Source organism: Cygnus olor, chromosome 8 (genome assembly GCF_009769625.2).
Source record: "Cygnus olor isolate bCygOlo1 chromosome 8, bCygOlo1.pri.v2, whole genome shotgun sequence".
Lineage (NCBI taxonomy): Eukaryota > Metazoa > Chordata > Aves > Anseriformes > Anatidae > Cygnus > Cygnus olor.
Genome location: NC_049176.1, coordinates 24,235,110 through 24,255,717, shown reverse-complemented (window position 1 = coordinate 24,255,717; position 20,608 = coordinate 24,235,110). Strand labels below are relative to the sequence as shown.

Below are 20,608 nucleotides of genomic sequence, written 5' to 3'. Positions count from 1 at the left end.
CTGCTGATCCAACTCCTGCTTTCCTAGATGAACAGCAAAGTAAGAAGTTAGGATTTTTCAGCAGTCCCATCATGCACCCCACTATACATTTGAGTACTGATAGCAGTAGTCAGCTATTATTGCAGAGATGGTCAGTCCCTTGCCCATTGGCACAGTGAATGTTTCATCCATTCACGCAGTTTGAAATGACAAATACCTACCTTTAAATATTAAAAATAGTTCGTACAATGAATTGAAAGAAAAATATTTGATGAAATGGAACAGGGAAGGTGCATCCCTTCGGTGTGTTCATCAGCCTATTCTTTTAAAACAACAAATTTTCTTCCTCCCCTCCCCCCAAAAACATTAAATCCCGACTGCGGTTAACGGCTTCCTAATTGCATGCGACTGTTTCTTGACTTCCTGATCCCTGTCTGGTAGTTAGGAATCCAGAGGGTTTTTTAAATCAACAGGAGCAGCTGCCTCCTTGAAGCCAGGCATGGTGTATGTCACCGGCTGTGGAAAGGAGCGGCGATACAGGGAGGAGCGGAGGTGATTAATGGGGCCAGAGTCGTAGCTCAGAGTGTGGTTGCACTACTGTGTACGGCCGTACTTACTTCAATCATTTATCTTCTAGCCTCTGCCACACACACGCATAAACATACACAGGCGCGGTCGGTTTTTTGCCAGTGACGGAGCAGTCATTAGAAATACAGGAATGCACAAGGTGCAGAGGGATCCCTAGCTGATGATGTGCCTGTAGGGTGATACCTTCTTTCCTCTTGTTCTTTGGACGAGCTTGAGAAATGCTGACAAAACCCAGTCCTTTTTCTGAAATTTATCTCTCTGTCTTTAGCAAACTCTTTCCCACAGAAGGAAAATAAAGGAAAGGAGGAAAAAAAGGCAAAAAAAAAAAAAGGCAAGGAAATGGCTTCATTTCATGGACTATATTTTAGGTTAGGTAAGGAAGGGAACCGAACTATGAATTGAACGTGGATGTAGGATTGCAAGTGTAGAATTTGCATGAGCTGAAGCCATTCGATCCCCAGTATTGCAGCTCCTGCCTTGTGCAAGTCGTCCTCACAGGCAGTGCTGTACCTTGCTCTCCCCGAAGCACTGCAGGTGATCCGAGAGCAGGTCCCCATCGGTTCCCAGCCTTCACTTCCCTTCAGACAAAAACAAGGGAGAAGACTTCCCTTACATGGGTGTCAAGCCTTCAGATGTTCCCAGAAAATGTCACCTTCCATTCCGGTCCCCCAGAGCTCCCCTGACTCCTGGCTCAGCCACATCATCCCATCAAATACAGGGTACAGAGGAATTGCAAAGTCTTGGCATATCTGTATGGACCAATTGATTTGCAGTTTTACCTTGCAGAGGTTATAGCAAGTGTAAAATGGCTACTCATTCCTCAAACATTATTCCTACGGTAATCTCTCACTGCTTTTCACCAGGAATTGAAGCTGCTGCATCCTTTGCTATCGTATCCAGAGATGTTTTACCCCTCTGACATCAGCAGGCTGCTCCTGCGTCCCTTTGAGACAAGCACAGGCTCTTGCCAGACAACAAGGCAGCTTCCTTGTGCATTAACAGGAAACTGGTGTCTCCAGTTGGTCTGGCTTAATGGGACTGTTATTATTGAGTGCTGGCAAAGGGCTAAAATGAGAACAAGGTGCAAAGTACTTGCTTCCTCTGAGGACTTTACAATATACATTGGAGAAGCCAAGCCATCCTGGAGAGCCCGGGAGGAAGGAGTGACTCAGGCTAATACAATTGAATCCGTAAGGAGGGATGTGCTGTGGGAAATACGGTGATTTGGCAAAGCAGGTTGGGGAATCACAGTGTTTGAACCTCAAAGGTCCACCTGGTCCTCCTGGCTGGTGCAGGTAGAGCAGCAGGTTGCTGTCAGCAGCAGTGGGGCTCTTGGCTCCGGAGATGTGGTGCCCGTTTCTGGCTCGCCCAGCTGGGTACGGCCCTTGGTGCAAATCCAGGGCAAGGCCTGGACTTGTCCTGCTGAATAATGCATGGTGAGAAATCTCAGCTTCCCCGTCCCCCACACACATCAGAAAAGTTGTAGCTGAGGCTGCAGTGAGAAAGCTTTAAGGAGAGCCACTGGGAAGGTGAAGGTTAGTTCTTTCCCTAAGACTTGCTGAAAGCTTCTGGAGAGACAATCTGAGCGAAGAATGTGGGAAGAGACAAAAATTGTTGTGGTAAAATCATGCGGCCACATGGGAGGGTAAGAGGTGGGCTGAAAAAAGAAGACTAAAGGCAGGTTCGAAGAAAATGAGTGCATGAATCTGGTATAGTAGAAAACCAGAGGAAGAATTAAAGCAAAAGAGCCCTTGCATCAAGTATTTCAGCACACTGCTTGAGGGATGTTCCCCTTATGGACTGCGCATGCAATACCATTACCACTGACTCAGATTAACACTGGAAATCCTGGCAGCTTTGCATTCACCTGGGGACTCAGAAACCCGAATTGGGGTTTTGCAGCTTAAGCTGCTTTCCAGTGGTGAGGCAAAGAAAATCACCGGAAGGTGCCTGGTCCTGTAAACAGTCATCAGACACTGTCCACCTACAGCACTTGTCGCTGCACTGTAGGCTCCCATGTTCTCATGGCAGACCTTGGGCTCATTGTGTCAAAACAAATCAACTATCCTAAAAATCAGAGACTTCCGGCTCGTCTGTCCTTTATAGCTTGGGTCTTGGCCCTTTCCTGGGTTAGCTGCCCTTGCTAGAACAATCCTAACAATGCTTTGAGTTTTCACCATGCTTCTTTGTGTGTGAACATCTCTCCTTCCAAAAGTAGGGACTAAAGGAGCACTTTTTGTGGAATTGCCTTCCTCTCCCCCAAAACATCAGGAATATTCTAGGGACTTACGTGTTGCAATTCGTTGTCTTCTCTAGTGAGATCTAATAGCATCTAAAACTGAGGGAAAGGTAAGGAGTTTTACCACGTTTACATCTTCCTTTACATCAACATTTCCTACCATTTTAACCATTCGGATTATTAAAAATCAGCATATACAAGCCAAATCTTGCAGCCCTTATTCAAGGTGAAGGTGACTGCAGCTGAGAACAGATTAGAGGACTTGTTCTGTTGTTCTGTTATTATTTGCCAATGAACTGGGTTGAACAAGCAGAGAAGAGGTTTTGGTAAGTTACCCAGGTGTAATGCCTAAAAGCTTAGTCTGCTGAAGGAACGGAGAAAAGTCAAAATGAACTTAAGTTCCATTTAGGAAACGTTTGCAGCCTGCTGTTCCTTTCTGAGATGAGGAAAGGTACCAGCTGTTCTGAAAAACTGCCTGTTGTTGGGGTTTTTGTTTGTTTGGTGATTTGTATATTTTTTGTAGAATTCCCAGCAAGCTCACATCCTCTGGTGTTTTTTTTCAGCGATGTTCAGATGTCTCAAGTAAGACTAGATTAAAACCTCCAGTGTTTTTGAGATTACTTAACTGTTGTCACATGTCCTTTTTGTAAGCCCATTTTCTTTAACAGAGCTTGGTGCCTCCAGCTGAGCCTGTCTCTCTCTCTCCACTGCAGGTCCCTAACTTCATCAACACGACGCTCCCGCCCCACGAGCAGGTGACGGCTCAGGAGATAGACAGCTACTTCAGACAGGAGCTCATCTACAAGAGGAATGAGAGGATGGGGAAGAGAGTGATGGCGCTTCTGAGGGAAAATGCAGACAAGAGCTTCTTCTTTGCCTTTGGAGCAGGTACAGCAGTGCTCTCTTTTATTTAGATATTGTGATTAGAAGTAAAGTGGTTTGAATGCTTTGGGGTTCTTCCGCTGGTCATGCAGGAAGCTTTCTCAGGGGATTTGCACAAAGGCTTTTGTCTGTATAAACCTGCTTCTAAAATGAAGTATTTGCTGCAGGAGGTGGGCCTGGGTCCATCTGAGTTGTGATAAAGCTGTGCTTTCTGTCAGATTGTCTTGGTAGAGCTGCGAAGCTGTTAACACTTCTCACACCTCTGTGTTTGTTCCCTTCCCCACCCAAACCTATTGGCTTCTTAGGTTGTGTTTGCACCATGGTTGTGTTGGTGGCAGTGCGCGTAGGGTGCCTGAAGGGCCTTTGAATTTGTAAGGTCAGGTACTGATGGCAGGGAGGTTGGGGGAACATGAACCTTGCTGTGGCAAGGCACCAGTGTGTGGCTCTGGGTCCTGGTCTGGCATTTCAAACCTTCTGGTGTTTCTGTTCCTTGTGTTTCTCGATGTGACTTAGCTGCTTTAGTGTGTCCCAATAGATTGGATGTTTCTGAGCCTTGCACAAGTGTATGATTTACATGTATAGCTAAATAGCAGCATTTTAAGTCTCAATTAAGATTTAAGTAACAATCTGATGCATCCCTCTGCCTGTTTTAATTTTCTACATGGAGACTGCAGAAAGAAAATGTCTCTAGAACTTCTGTGCATCTGCAACAACACATGCAACTGTCCTGTCTCTCTCTTCTTGTTTACCCTTTCAAATGGAATTCACGTTTCAGTGTGATAAGAGCATAAATAACTGCTCAGGCCCCTGCTCAGCAGAATCCTGAGTGCCAGCTTCAGTGGTTCTTTAAACTATCCTTCAAGGCAGCTTGAGATTTCCATGCTGAGAACTGATCTGCTCCTCCTGCTCCATCTCGCTAACAATTTCTCATTTTTGACAGAACTTTGCTTCTCATCCCATGGCTCTCCCTGTGAACTTTGGCAACGACTTGCCTCTTGCTACTCACTTTGGTGGGAATTCTGATTAAAGACTGCAGGCTTTAGTACAGATAGATGCATTTTGATGTATTTATTTTTTGAGTGGATCCAGATTGAATTTTCCTAAGCCTATTTAATCTCAAGATTGCCTGATATTTCTGTATGAGGAGTCTTGCTCATCTGTTTTTACAGTAGAAAAATATGTCATTGTGGTTCTTAATTGGACAGGGACTAACTTTAAAAAAAAAAAAAAAAGTTTGTCTAACCCATGGAGCTAGGCTTATTGGAGATTATAGTACATGATGGGTCTGATGGAGTCTCCAGTTCACGAAGTCCCTAAGCAGGTAACTCCTGGAGCCAGGGGGACAAACTGGGCATTGCTGTGTGGGGGGTTTGGGCTCTCAACTCCTATCTGCATCTGAGAGCAGCTACCCAAAACAGACAGGCAGCTCTGCTTCTGAAAGCTGACTTGTAAAGAGAAGTCCCGTTCTGTCTCTTACTGTCCTTTTTGGCTATGCTGGAAAAAGCTTTGTCACTGGATTGTTTCATTTTTCCAGCACTGACTGTAACAAGACAGAGCAGATGCATGTGGCAGAATTTATTGGAAACCAGGGTGGGGGAGAGGCTGAGGAAAGCTTTTTGTTTTGGGTGCTTTGTTCCAGCATCCCTTTGGCCTTTCTCACTAAAACAGTCCCTCCCTGCAGGCCATCCGTACTTTAAGTACAATTAATTCCTCCTCTGTTCTCCAGAGTTTTTTCTTCATGCCATAAGTACTGAGAAAATTATTAATTATTCAATGCTAAAATTTTTATGTGGCCTAAGTGCAAGCAAGTTCATTTTCTCTTATGATTCAAAAGCAGTTTTTGTCCTGAAGGTATAATTGTAAGAGTGACATTTAAAAAAAAAAAAAAAGGCATTTTGTATTCTTATATCTACCTCTTGATTTTTAAGGGTTTTTTGTTATGTGCTGTGGACATGAATTCAAACTGTTTTCTAGGTCCTTGAGGGTTTGTTTTTGTTTTTTTTATGCATTAAAAAATGGTGTTCTTGATGAAAGTTCAGGCTCTCACATATTCCCATGAACTCTGAAGTGCAAAGTTTTAGAAATGCACCTTTGATTAGGACAGGCATGAGAGAACCCTGCTGGAATGTGCTTACTCTTGGAATAGTGCAAGAAGTTATTTCACTTTGTTTGAAAACTGGTGTATTTAAGGCTGATGGGATAGAAAAACAGTAATTAGGGAAAAAATATTCTGGATGAAGTACCCCCAAAAGGTTTTCTTCTTGTGTTAAGCATGATCTTTTTATTAAAACATACGTTTTGAGGATATTGGAATTCATATAATTGAATTCTTATTCATTTCGAGGTATATTGGTTTCCAAATTTCATAATTTCAGTCATGGTTTCTGGGAAGGGAAAAATTGGATAAAACTGTGCTGACAAACAAAATTAGGAAAACAAAATGTTTTCCTAAACATGAAACTTTCTCCTGCTACATGAAAATAACTCTGGAAAACCTTCAGCAAATGCAGTGTTACGGTCTTGGGCTGCTATAAGGTGACTCACTTTGCCTTGGTGTCATCCTGTAACTCACAGTACACCTGGGGACAGGGTCCCACTCTGAAAATCACCCTCCAGAGGCAAGGAGCGAGAATGTGGTGTCCCTGTTAAACTCTTGCTGTGTGCCACGTAGAGCTGAGCTGCAGAGACATCAGGGTGCACTGCAGGGGATGTGCTTTAGGGTGTCTGTTTTGTGAGTGAGCGCAAGGCTAGGAAACATCAAGCACACAAGTACTGGAGATGAAGAAGTTGTAGGGGGAGAGATACTTGAATATCCAAGAAAGCTGAGATAAAAACAGGATTTAGATCAATGAGATGAAGTGAAACCTTTTTACTCTGCTGAAAGGTTTTTGCTCTATTCAGAAATATTAAAACAACAACAAAAATTTGCTCAATTCTAGCTTGAGCTTTTCAGTTTTCTGACTTTATTTTAAATAGGAGGTAGACTTTTCAATAGATTCCCACTTCTACCCTTCCATGGCATTACTAATACTCTAAATACATTGGTACAGGTCAAACTTTCAATTTATTCCTTTATAAAACACAAGTGAAAATGTCTGTTTACTCTTTCCATTTTTACTTCTTTCTCCTCTCCAAGAAAAATACAGGATTTGGGTAAAATGGGACACAATTCTATACCCAATTCTGTACACCTCATTCTTCTCCTGCCAGGGTTTACCATAGTCTGGCTTAATGTGAAAATTCCGCTGTGCCTATATGCACACTAACTGTACTCTAGTAAACAAATGGCATTTATTGTTTGTGCAGTTAAATGTTATTTTTCAGGTAACAGGCGTGTTAATTTTTCTCTCTGAATGAGCGAAAGTGGTTAAATAGGGTACTTCTAAACAAAAAAGATTTTTCTGCTTGCTTTTTTGTTTTGAAAATCCATCATGGACTGTTAGGAATTATTGATCAGTGAAGCCCCTCAGCCCTGATATATACATGTGATTAATAAAGGTCCATTTACAGTCAAGAAACAGACACTGCCAAGAGCACATGGGCTGTTAAAAAGAGTTAATATTTTGGCAACTAAGACTATACACATGAAGTCAATGTTTAAGAAAAAATCACTCTGGTTTATTTCATTTTTATGGGCAAATAATTTTCAAGTAACACTTATGATAACAGATGGATAAATTTATGTCTGCAGTTAATTTGAACGATAATTTCCTTAGGATGTTTTACTTAGTTGCATTTCTTTCTCTTTTATGAGAGCTGTCAGTTTTGTAACTGAGAGCTGGATTTATTGCTTCAGAAATTCGGATGCTGCTCTAGTTCATGATGTTTATTAGCAGCCAAGTCAGTAGGCTTTAAGATTTTTTTTTTAAAAAAAAAAAAGCTATTTTTCTGTGCTGAACTGTAAGCACCATAGTGGCTCCCATGGCAAGAGGGGAATCGAGCTGTCTCAGGGGCTCAGTCCTGTGGCAGAGGACAGTTTGTGTTTTCCCAGCCTGCAAGGTCTGTGCAGCCCCCTCCATCCCTGGTGTGGTGGAAGAGCACACGTGGGATTTCCACAGCTCCTGGTAAAGTTGGTGTGTACTGCCAGAACTCACCGCTTGACAAAAACAGGCCTCTTTGGTTCAGATGTCAATAGAGGTGGCTGAGATTAGGCTTAAATTTCTGAGATCTTCTGTAAGAGAAGAGATTGGGGCTCTGCTGATGTCTGCATGATCCCTTAAAAACAGAGGAATAATTCTTCTGGTGTTCCCACTTCAATGGTTTTGATTGTTTCTATTCAGGAAAGGTGAATTCCTTACCCATTCTGCTGAGGTTTTTCCTCAGACAGTGTTAGGCTGGCAGCATCATCAGCAATGAGTCTATCGTAAACTAGATGGTTAAAAATGTTACACGTGGTCTCCAAAGCCTTTTTGCAAATGCTATCTGGTCAGAATATTAAATGCTATCTGGGATGCAGAAGTGTGTTGCAAGTCTTGTGGCTGTTTTCACATGCTGGAGAAGGTAATTGCCGAGCTTTTCTAAAGGATGGAGGTGGTGTGAGAGCACAGGGTGAATGCAAAGCCTCCTGTTCCTAGTCCTCAGCTCCAGCTTTCTCACAGCTCTCTACAGAGGTTTCCCGAGAGGGATTTCATCACACCTCATCATAGATACAGAAGATACCAAAGGCAGGGACAGATCCACCATTCACCTTCTAAAGTAGAGTGACAAGGTGGCTCAGGTCATGCATGGTCTGGATCACCACTATGACATGCTTATTTTTCTCCGTAAACTAAAGAGAACCTGGGGAGATGGTTACAGGTGATGTAGCTGTCTTGAACGTTAAAATAAATAAAATAATGATGACCATCACTGAGATGGAAGGTAGTGGATGTTGAATTTGGGTGAGAGGAAAGATGGGGAGAGGTGGGAATCTTTGTTATGGGAAACTACAATTCTGTTCAGTAGTTTGGGGAAGGGAATGAAGTGATGGATACTATACACAGCTTAAACACAAAAAATTAAAATCCAGAGGGCCTTTGTGAAAGCTGTTAGCACCTGCCACAAGATCTGGCACTCAGGTTCACATATGTTACTTGAAAGTGATTTTTCAAAAGAGAAATGCCTTGAGGCTGCCATGCAACTGCACACTGAGGACTGGGGATTTACAGACTTTGAATATGCAAATAGGTGTCTTGCACTTCGCACTGATGAAATATTGCATGCAAATTAGACACAAAGCTGCACCCACTTCTGTGCCATTGGGAACTAACTCGGCCTCACATCAGAGGCCCAGTCCTCCTTTTTCCAGAAATTGTGTAGCTCTTTCCATTCCTGTTCTTCCTCTTGGATCCTCTGTAGGACATAGGAGAGGGGGAGGAATTAAAAAAAAAAAAAAAAACCAAACACACCATACACTTGCAGGCTGGAATATAAAGGGACTTTATCCCCAGGGTCAGACATCCTGGTCCAGCACTGATTAGTGGTGCTACTGACATCACTAGTGCAGTTCATCAGCGGGCTGTCTCAGTGGAACAAGAAGTTGGCGACCAGGAGATTGAACTTGGCAAGCCTACAAAAGAGGAAAAAAAGGGTGAATTAACAGTTTGCAGATGCTAGAACTCCCTTTGCTCATGTTTATTTGGGCATCCAGATGCTTATAGTGAGGTTGGCCTGTTTTTGTGTATGGACTTTTTAACGTTAATTTTTAAGGTAAAGTATCACTTTGCTTTTAAAAATATACTTGCATGCTAATTTTGACCAAAAACATGTAATTGATTTGTTTAAAAGTCTGTATTAAACAGGCAGGGTCTGATTCCCTTTTCAGACACTGTTGTAAATCAGGAGTTACTCCACTGGGGAACCGCTCGTTCCAAGTGCAAATCCAGCCTGTAGCCTTTTTAAAAGAAAAAAACAGAACCACACAACTTCAGCAGAACTTTCTGTACATTGATCATGTATCATATGGAGGTTTGGAAGCCTCTGAATATTTTCTTTTCACCTGAAGCTTAAATTGGCACAGAGAGAGAACCTGAGCTAGGGAAGCCAAAATAAACCTGTCTCCACTACCTTATTGTGAAAAGGGAAGTGCCATTGTGAAGGCTGATTCCTGTAATCCTGATTTGAGGAAAAACTCCTGTTGTACAACAAGATATTAATCACAGAAATGCTATACAGCATATGTGATGTTTAGCTATCTTGAGGCTGCTATCATCTGTGCCAACAAAGGAAGGTAGGATACCTAGCAAGTGAAAGAACAGATTTGTCGCTGGGCATGTATTTTGCTTGGGTGTCACCACCAAAACTGCTGAGGGAAGTTTGGCCAGCCCTGGACTCCCTCTGGTCTGCTGGAGAATTCCTCATGCTCAGCAGGGAGTCCTGCCTGGCTGCTTCTCATCGTTGCTCCCAATGAAGTAGATTGCAGCCCAAAATCCAGGCCTTCGTGTTTGCTAGTTCCAGGTATTTAAGTAAATGTTAAATGCAAATAAAATAGGCCTTGAAAAGTGCAGTGTATGCATTTACCATCTCTGGCATAATTGTTCCCAGGATGAATGGGAAAACTTGCTTGCACACAGTAGGATTTTGCTTTAAAGAAACGTGTATGTTAATGTCAGGCCCTCTGGGTCCCTGACATTTTCATATCATATTTATTATTACATCTGTGCCAAGTTCTACTGTATAAGTCTAATTCTGCCTGTCTGTTGTCAAAGAAAAGAAAGCTATATTGGCCCCTTCTGTCCTATAATATAGAGATTTTGGCTACACCCTAGCTGTATTTCTCCTCAAAATTTGAGATGTAAAAATGTAGACATAATTCAGGAAACTCTCTTATTGGAACTGCAAATAATCATGGGAGATTTACACCCAGGCTTAAGCACTCTGCTGAACAGGAATGGGCTTAAACATGGGATGAAATGTTCTCCCCCCCCAACCCCTAGCCATATGCAAGAACTTGCTGTGAATCTATAGGCCACCCTGTAAGCTCTCAGGAGACCAGCAGAGGTCCCATATAACTCTAGATTTCATAGCAGGGCTGTTGAAATCAATGTATGGATGCGAGACAGTTCATCACTTTCCATCCCAAAACAGTCTCATCAGAAAGTTCCCAACCAGATCCAACAGCACTGTTAGCGAGATCTGTAAAAGTCTGTGTGGAGAACCCCAAGGCTGGCAGTGTTTCCTCTTACCACTGAGATTTCTGTGGGATGCTAGTGTGAAAAGGCAAATAGGATGCAGATGGCAAAAGATCCAAGGATCTCGTCTCTGCAGTGATTATCCCAGCTGGTAGCACAGATTTAAGATGTTACTGCACCCAAATGCACTTCCAGTCACCCAGCTGTGTGGTGGTGTCCCAGAGCAGAAGGAAATTTGGTGACTCAGCTGCTTAAGTTCAGAACCCTGTATGATAGCACAAATCCTTCGGTAGTGTCTCACATTAACAGACTGACAGGGTTGATGTGGGTTCATGTTCCCTCCTGCCTGGAGGAGCAGCACTGCCCCCAAGGTGACCTAGACCACCATGGTTATGCCCCCTAAGGCTCCTCGGTCAGGGCTTCAGGCTGTCAGAGCAGGAGCTGAAAGGGAGACTTGATAGTGAGAGACCAGCTTGTACTGCTGAGCTTCTACAGCTTCAAGGCATTTCTGATAAGTTTTAGGGGCAAGTTGCAGGAGGACTGTGCATGGAGGAAGTACTGGTGATCATCTTGATGGATTACAAAGACAGGGCATGAATGCTGGCTAGAGTTAGTTGTTCTGCAAAAGATACAGAACTGAAAGCCTTAAGAAGCCTGGCTGTAAATTATGTGGATTTTTTGAGAATTTTTACTGGTGTGGAAACTGGGAATGGAAATCTCATTAAAGTGGGCGTTCTTGAGAGAGTTCCAGGATTTCTTGGTCATGGTTATGCCAGGAATACCATCAGAGCAAACTTGCTGAGAAAGGATTTATGGATTTGGGATCAGATCCTACTCTCACTGAATTAATGGTACTTCTGCAGCTGACATCAAGGTGACTGGCATATGCACCTGGATGAGACAACATTTATTTGTCATTCCAGTGCTTTGATCTAGGCTGTTACTTTCACATTACCGGAAAACACCAAAACCTTCTGTCTCTTTTTAAGCCAATTAAATTCCTGTTCCATTGTTGTTTTCTCTGGTAGATCACAAGAGACGTGTCAAGGAAAAGAAAACGTGTGTGCAATATACCTCTGCCCAAAAAAAATATTTAAATATCAGAAATGTAAAGTGAAGATAGAGTTACTTAGAGAGGCAGAGGGGAAATAATTAGAGCGCCAGCCAGCCAGAAGAGATGTCGTAAACTTCAGTTATTCACCTCTCATAGATGTTGAAAACAAACTCTGCCACTGTTCACCCATTTTATAGTGGCGTGTAGAAAGCAGCAGAGATCTGTGGACAAAATTGGTCTAGTGGCAACGACAACTGGGCTTAAGCCCAAGTCCAATAGCTGAGCTGCCATCTAAAACTGGAAGAAGATTGGATTCATTCTTGAATCTCAGATTCCGTTCTGCTCTGTGTAATAGACCTAATGAAATGTGAGTCAGGTCTAGACTGATGGGGAGCAAGAAGCAACTCCAATCCATGGAAAATGTTCATGTTTCAGATTTGTAATTAACCTTTTTAAAAACTAAACTTAAGAATATAAAAGGTCTTAACAAGAGTGGAAAACACTGGAGTGCTGGTTTTGGTAGAAGCTTCAGAGCTGTGGCTGCTGCAAGTCCGCAGGTGACTGGCTTGGAGGTAGTGCTGGAGTTCTTGCTATTGGTAGACCAATTTTCTAGAGCTGTGAACTAACTTTAAAAAAAAAAAAGTCTTCAGAACTACCAGTCTTTACTCCTATTGAGTTCCAGACAGGCAATGAGAAAGGGGAGGCAGGTGAAAAAGCAAAACGCCAGAGGAATGAATGTGTTTTGTACCTTTTTCTGCCTCTCTAGAGGTATTCACTGAGACTTACCAAGTACTTTGATTTTGATAAACTGTTTTTCACCAGCCAGTGACCTTTCTGCCAGAGAACTTCCAAACACCTTTTTAATCTAAGTACTAACACTTTGTTGGAGTTTAGCTTTGGATCTGTCCCTGGCAGAAATAAAATCTCTGTCACTGTCCAGGAATAATGTTGCAGGACTGAAACCTAGGTGACTTATATCTAAAATAAATAACATGAGTATTTTTAGTATTTTTCTGTAGTTTGTTATGGGAAATACCTTAAATTCTGAGGTTTGCGGACTTTTTAAAAATTGTATTTATATGCTGAAGGTAATTCGAGAGAAAAATCAAATGCCACCACTGGGTTAACTTGGTATGAAATTCAGCACCAGTTCTCAGTATTTACACAGAATTCACATTCACTTTGTGTTTTTCCTTAAGGTGTTTGAGGTATAGTGAAACTGCTGTGAGGTTCTTATCACTTAGCGATCTGGTCTGGTTCCAGTTGAAAATTTTGCAGTACCTCTCACTGAGAGGATTGGTTTAAAAGTAACAGAAGTCTGCCAAAGAAATAAAGACTTCATTATTGACATCAATGCTATTTTTAATCTGGTTTCCTAAGGAAATGAGGCTTAAGCAATCATGGTGTTTGTGAGTGTCTGCATATAGGTGTGTGTGAATGTCTTTTCCCCCTTGTAAATTTTTAGTCTGTTGGCTGATTATAACCCAAGCTGACAGATGGCTAGAGTCTCCAAGATAAGTTCTTCCATGCTTAACGAAAACAAGTGATTGGATGGAAGAGAAAGAAATTGATGGTGCTCATCCACTGGAAGAGCACAGCATGAGCTGAACTTTTATTAGATCTCAGAAAATCTCTCAATCTCTAAGGGAGGAGGTGAAATCTCTCCATAGTCAGTGGCACTTTATTGGTTCCTCTGCGTGCAGGAGGATGTGGTATGTAGTACGTGTATCAGTCATGGCATGGTATGAGCAGAATAATGATGTTTAGAGTAAATAATTATCTGGAGTATCTCAGGATCCGCATATCTCTGGACTGCACTCTAATGAGCAGTTCGTTCTCAAGGCCAGAGCAACATTAGGTAGCGGCTTTGTAAATGTGACCTAGGTATGCCTCCAGGACTCTCTATAAACCTAATGAGTCGTGGGCACTCAAACCGTGCAGCCTCGTTACTGCTAATTGGCCAAGTGTGCCATCAACCATGCCTGAAAATGTTCTTAAGTAGCAAAGGGGTGAAAAGAGCATCAGAAACTCTTACCAGCCCAAGAGGCAGCCTGGGGCAACATTCCTGCGTGCAGAGTTCAGGAACACTTGAAGGTTGTTCCCTTGAGACCTGAAAGGGCTTACTGGCAATCAGGAACAAATTTGAGAAACACAGTAGAGAGTAAACCATGAGCTGTGGGAGGAAGCAGTTTTGCAACCTTAGGTAATCAGAAAGGAGGCTAGTTGTTACTTAGCAGTTGGAGAAGATGTGCTGAAAACGTGGTGACGAGGACAGTGTTTGAAACCTTTCCAGAGCAAAATACAGATGGGAGTTGGAAAAGTCAAGCCGGAGTTGGTTCTTAATTATTTTTTTCTTTAGATTTCTGAAAATTGCCTAGTATATTGGTAACAGCGGTAACCGTTAGGGTGGGATGCTCCCTTTTGATCTGTAGGTATCTGAAAGGTCAGCACATCTTCTGTGTAAAATCATCAGGTTCCTCTCACCCGTGAATCCCCATAGGACAAATTCTCCCACTTAGCTCAGATCATGTTTTAAGATGGAAGGAATTGCTCTCTGGAGACATCTTTCCACTGGCTACGGAGGAAACCTAGAAAACGGACCTCCAACAAATGCCTGCCTTTCTGGTGGGAGGGATTAACTGAACCCTGAGAGCAGGAGTCAAGAATTCAGTGCTCTGTCCTTACCTCTACCTGACCTTGAGCAAGCTGCTCAGCAAATTAAGACCTCCCTGAGCAACATTTTGTGTTGCTGACTATGGAAGAGCCATATTATTCCTGAGGAAAGTTAGCAAGCAGCTGGCTGGCCCAGGAGTGCTGTCTGTCACTTCTTGGAGAGCGCCTTGGTGTGTGCTGCAGGGGTGAAGAAAGCCCTCTGCTGCTAGCTCTGGAAAACTCACACGGGGCTGGATTTCCTCCCCAAGACAGAGGGAGAGCTGTAATCCCCCACAGCACCTAGCAGTACAAAGCTTCCAAGTCTTACTGTGTGATACAGTTGAAGCCTAGTGTTGGCCAACCCTTTCGTTCACTGTTCAGATCCTTTGCTAGCCCTAGCACTCAGCAAACTTTCCATCTTTGAGTGCATAGAAGGGAGACGCAGCTATGCAGAGGAGTAAAGCTTCTTCTTTCCTCAACTGTCCTATCTAGGGAGGAAAAGACACTTCTAGTACAAGTGCAATCATTCATAAGCTTGATATCTGCCTGAAACTGAAAAAAAAAAAAAGAAACAGAACCGCTTTCTATTCATCGAGGGTGGTTATCCTTGTGAGGGACAAAGCAACCAGCCAAAACCAAAAAATGTTTTGACATGTGTTTGTTAGATCTTTGCTGTTTGCTTAAAGCAGCAACCAGGCCAAATGAGTAAGCACTGTCAATGAGAAGCAATTCAGACCTTGAGACCCTTTGCAGCCTTCTGATATGACTTGTCTTACTGCATGCAAGGCCCAGGAGGGGTGGAAATTGGAGGGTGTGTGGGAGGGTTGTTTTTGTTTTTTCTAGTATTATGAAGAGACGTACCAGACAGTGTCCCCTGTGGAGCCTCTCACCAAGTCTGTAGCATTTATCCAGCATCTCCTTGAAACACAAAAAGCTCAGAAGTTGTCTGTCTGAATTTACGCTCGCAGTTCAATCATCTCCCACACAATAAAAGCTCCAGTGTTGGCCTGCCTGTAACTCTTGTGCTGTGCAGTGCTCCTGTCAGAAGGGAACCCTTCCTTCTAGCATTTTTGTTTTTCTTAATACCTGCCAATCACACGGTTTGCCTTTGCCTAACGTTTGTTGTCTTTGCAGTTGGTCACAGCGTGAGCTACCAAAAACCTTGCTGAGCTTGACGAGGTATTCTGTTAGCCTAACCCTAACACATGATCTTGCACCTCCCCAGCACACAAAGGGCCTTTTCACTGGCCTACCACAGCTCGAAGATTTCATTTCATGTGTTACAATTAATCTGTATTTATTGCCACTTATCTTAAATGGCCAACAATATCAAGAGTTTAAAAAGTGCTTTTAATGTCAAACTGGGTCAATTAAAACTGTACTTAAAATATTTGCAAAACTTCTACCCTGAAAATTGCCCCCTCGATCTGCTGTTAAGCAAAATGTTTTAAACAAATACACGCAGTTTGAGGAAACTGACATTTGGTAAAATTCCCCTTGATATTTTAGCAGAATTGAAGATCAATTTCCTTCTACGCAAGGGAAAAATGAATACTATTTCAGATAGTTATGAATATTTGGAAGACTTTAAAGCCCTGCTTTCATCAAAACCCTTAAGCATTTCGACTCCTTGTGTTTAAACCTGAGCTTCAAACTGTGGGTCCAAGATTGTTTTTTAAACTGCTTTAGTATTGTGTTCAGACACAGGACTGAAAGCAGTACAACACCCTCATTCCTTTTTGTTATTTAGAGCTGTTGGTACTAGCATATGTTGAGGTTTGTTGCAAGCTGATAATGCCTAGAAGTCGTCACTTTCTTCCATCCCGGAAAAGCTCCTAGTTTTGCCTTGAACTTTTAAAAAGCTCAGTTTGCAGGATGGCCTCATTAAGTCATGTGAAGTAAGTGCTGGTATGGTGCCCATGAGAATTCTAGACTCAGGCGGTGCGGCCAAGGTTGTGCCGTGTTAGGAGGCTGACATCCGTCACGTGGAGAAGTCCTAGGAGGGCCCCCTGGTTAGAGCTTGGTTGTGCTGGATGCGGTAGATGCACAGATTAAGTGAGATCCCAGGCCAGGGGAATGAAATACCTAAACTGAAGGTCTGTCCACGTGGAGCCATTTGGATGTTAAGCTCTGATCCTCAAACACTTACGCTTTTCCATGAGCAGTGACATTAATGAAGCCTGGTTTCCTATGGTTTTAAGTCATTTGCTTGGATTCCCAGTGGTCTAATAAGGTTTGAACTGTAACTGAGGCGTTTCTGTTAATTACGGCATTCGTATTATCTTTATGGGTCTCTGATGTCCCTAATAAGGCTCACCCTGCAACTTTTTCTTCCGCAGGAGAGTTCAGTGAGTCTCTGTCCAGTCATCTATTTTCATAAAACGTGTAGGAAAGGACTGTCTTGGAGACAGCTTCTCTTCTGTCTAATAGATTTGAAACTTGCCTGTGGGTTCAGAAATATTTCAGGGGAGATCATAAAGACGAAAGCATATACACAGAGGGACAGCAGGATCCCATAAGCCTCATGGTTTTTTGGAAACAAGGTTAAAATGAAATTGCCATATTTATCTAGTGTAAATATTGCACAACTTGAGGACACCAAATGGTTTTGATCATTTCTTTAGTAATTTTTTTCTTGTAGAATATATAATTAAACAAATCTGTCTTTCCCAAGTGATCTAAGTCCATTTTTAAAGGTTTAGGGATGGAAACACATCTTGAATTCCTCTTGTGTAAGACATAACATGAGAAAATATTTTTTGCTGCTTGCCACCCATAACAAGGGCATCATTATGTTAGTTTTGAGGAAAGCATTGGTTTTTGGAATCTGTGTTCTAATGAATGCAAAGATACTGGCTTGTAGACATGCTTTCATTGCTCATTAGTTGTTGCCTTTTGTTATTTGTTTGTTTTAATTTTAATCTATTAACTGTATCAAGAAGCCAAATGACACTGACTAATTGTATCCCAAGAAAGACAAATAGCGCAAAGTTAACAGCTTGCAAACAAACCATAGACTGAAATCTGTTCACATAAACTATTTGTTTTCTTAAATGCTTGCATGCAGGAATAGCGCAAGTTTCCCACTGTTGCTGTCATCCTCAGATCACTGAGTTCTGTCAGCCTGGTTTCAGACGCGTGGCACAGAGCCTTACATGGACCTGATTCATTTATGTTCTACTCTTGGATCTGACAATAATGCCTGTCTCTGGAAAGGATCAGGCTTGAGATCTTTTTGAAGACCATTACCTTTGGCAGTGTGGAGTAAGATCCTTACAGACTTTTATCCTGGACAAGGAATATTACTTTAGACTGATGTTATTCGCGTCTTTCGGTTACTTAAGGAGCCATTTGGAGATTGTATGTTAAAACTCAGAGCTTTTTTGTTCAGAGGTACCAAAGCGCTGTGGCTGGCTTCACAGGAGGTTGGTGATGACAAGCTGAAAAGTGTAACAACAGTGAGGTGAAAACTCTGATTTGGTATCGCTGTGGAGTACGGGAGGAAACTAGCTGCAGTTTCTCGTGAGATGGACTGGCCTAGTTCTGCACGTCTGTTAAGAACATTTGAACCCATAGGGTAATTTCCCTTGAATTTGATGGAAGGTGGAAGTTTCATAGGGTTATGTTCCTATTTGGAAAGAGGTGGCTTTGGCAAGAGGAGGAGGTTTCTGTTAATGTTCCCGGTCAGGAAAAAGCTGTGATGTAAACTCTAACTCACTCCTTACTAGGGATTGGAAAAGGAGCTCATTCTCCAACAGATCCATAGCAAAACACCTTTCTGCTGGTTTCAGTGATCAGGAAAGAGCTTGTATTTTAATGGCATTTTCTACTGAACTTCCCTGTTCAGGATTCTGCAGGCTTGTCAGATCTTCGTCTGTTTCCATTAGATCCAGAGAATGGAATAAGGAGACTCTATGGCCAAATTTTGGCTGTAAAAAGGGAGATATTTGATTGAGTCTCACCAAGGGGTCAGCAGCGGAAAGACTGGATGGAAGCATCCTCTGGGCATGGGCACCAGTCTGAAATTAACAAAATACAAACCCCAGTTGTGTTGAAAATCTCTTCCTGCTGGGTGAGAAAGGGAAATAAATAAAGGAAAATAAAACTTGTGTCTTGCAAGCAAAGGGGCTATGTTAAGTGCAGTCTAGTTACAACACTGGATCCCTGTAACTGTGGGAAAATGTGATGAGACAGTGTACCCAAGCACATTTGTTGTTTCTTGTTAATTCTGCACTGTTGTGCATAAACAGGCAATGATGGATTGTCCTGGAGTTCTATGCATAGTATCGAAGAGAGCTGGATTTAATTGTCCTGCGTTCATTGTTCAAAAGGAATGAATTATGAGCCACTTTACAGCATCTCCAGTGAAAGTGATTATCAGCGCTGTTCCTCGCCAGAGATATAACTCTGTCAAGTAGACTCCCTTCTCTCTTAGGTTCTTTGGAAAAAGCCCGTGAATCTGCTGTCTCCTGCCAGTTAAAGCTCAGGGTGAAACACAAAACCAAAAGCTTCCAATAACTACATATTCAGTTCAGATGTTGTAGGAATTTCTTACTCTGTTTTTTCTTTTCCCCTGTGTGGAAGATCAGTCAGGATTTTTGGAGCAAGCAGCTGAAATAGTGCAGCAAAATGTTTTCCCAGTTGATTGCTCTTTTGATTCTGTAGGTGAGCGGTGTGGTTGAGAACACTTGGCTGTTGGCTTTAATTAGCTTTGACCTGGGCTCATGCACGCTAATAATACAATTGGTCATCATGCCATGGAAAGGCAACCTTCATCCCCAGGCACCCAGCCATATCTCATAGCTGTTTTCACGCTGATCCTCCCTGCAATACTCAGATAACCCCAGAAATAGGTTTAAGCTGAGGCGGATGTATAAAAGGAATGTTATGAGCCCTGCCTCCGAGACTGGACAATAACTCATCTGCAGAGGAGCTGGGAGTTTTGCTCTCTACGTTTTCTATTGACTACTGTGGCATAATAAAGGACAGCGGAATGAATTGTAGGGACCATAACCTCCCTTGCCTGCTAGAAAGGTTGGGGGGGGCACTACTGACCCCAGTGCTGCAGAACAGCAGCTGCAAGGGGCGGTTTTGTCTTAGTGTTTAAGATCTGCAGGAGTTTTTTCACTACACAGTGCGAGCCAGCTCTCTTCAAGGTATTCGCATGCTTTAGGGAGTACGGGTCCTGTCCCCTCTGCTGGGAGGCTTCTTGGGGCTGCAGGCTTCCACCTCGCAAACAAATGCGAGATTCCTGTGTGCTCAGAGATTTTTGTGCCTGGGGATAGCCCAGATAAATGAAACAGCACGTGGATAGACAACAATGTATATGCAATTGTGCAAATTCTTATAAATGGGTGCTTTTCTGTACCCCCTCCATCTGAACAGATTTCACATGAATTTTTGGACAGGTCTGCAGTTGCCAGAAAGTCTGTTCTTGAAAAGAAATAATTAAAGTAAAAATAAAAATGTAAAAGGCTGTCGATCCTAATGGCACTACCAGGTAGCATGTGCAATTTATTTAACTGTGATTCTACAAATGTGTTAGCTCATAGCTGTGGTAACACTCATGGCAGCAGTCCCTGGGTTGAAAACTGTCCCGCTAATTAATAACAGCTAACAACAGGGGTTACACCGCATGTCATAGTGACAGGTCATGAATCAGGAGAGGATCATATGTGGTCATGTCTTCTGTATGCAGAGAACTATTTTTGAAACAATTCCCTATGTAACTGTACTGATGCCTTTTGGTAAATCAGCTGTTTAATGCACAAACTAGCGATGATTCCTTCATTTCTTCCACTCTGTCATTCGGTTGATTTGTCCTCAGTCTGCTGACTCCAAGTCAGAACAGTATCAGCTGCAACAAGAAAAATTTTGAAAAAAGGACTTGGAAATTCACCATGTGTTTTGCTGGCTGAAAAGACTGTCCGAATGTTGAGCAGAGAGGCTGGGAGAAGCTGTGGGGTTCAGTGGCTGGATGAGCCTGCCACGGGGTGGGGAGCTGTGGGTGGCCACTTGTCCATCACCCAGAAGTAGGACAGAGCTTCCCCCGGGAAGAACTGGATGACAGCCTTGCGACAAAATGGGCCCTCGCTCCAGAATGCC

At 42.7% G+C, this 20,608-nt stretch overlaps 1 protein-coding gene across 3 annotated transcripts in view; it reads left to right on the top strand.

The window, feature by feature from the left end:
• The window catches only part of TRABD2B (TraB domain containing 2B), a 284,436-nt gene that overhangs the window by 170,258 nt on the left and 93,570 nt on the right, over positions 1–20,608 (top strand). For all 3 annotated transcript variants that reach the window (XM_040565346.1, XM_040565345.1, XM_040565347.1), the window contains exon 4: positions 3,520–3,694. In XM_040565346.1, the coding sequence (XP_040421280.1) occupies positions 3,520–3,694 (175 nt within the window). The remainder of the gene's footprint in view (positions 1–3,519; positions 3,695–20,608) is intronic.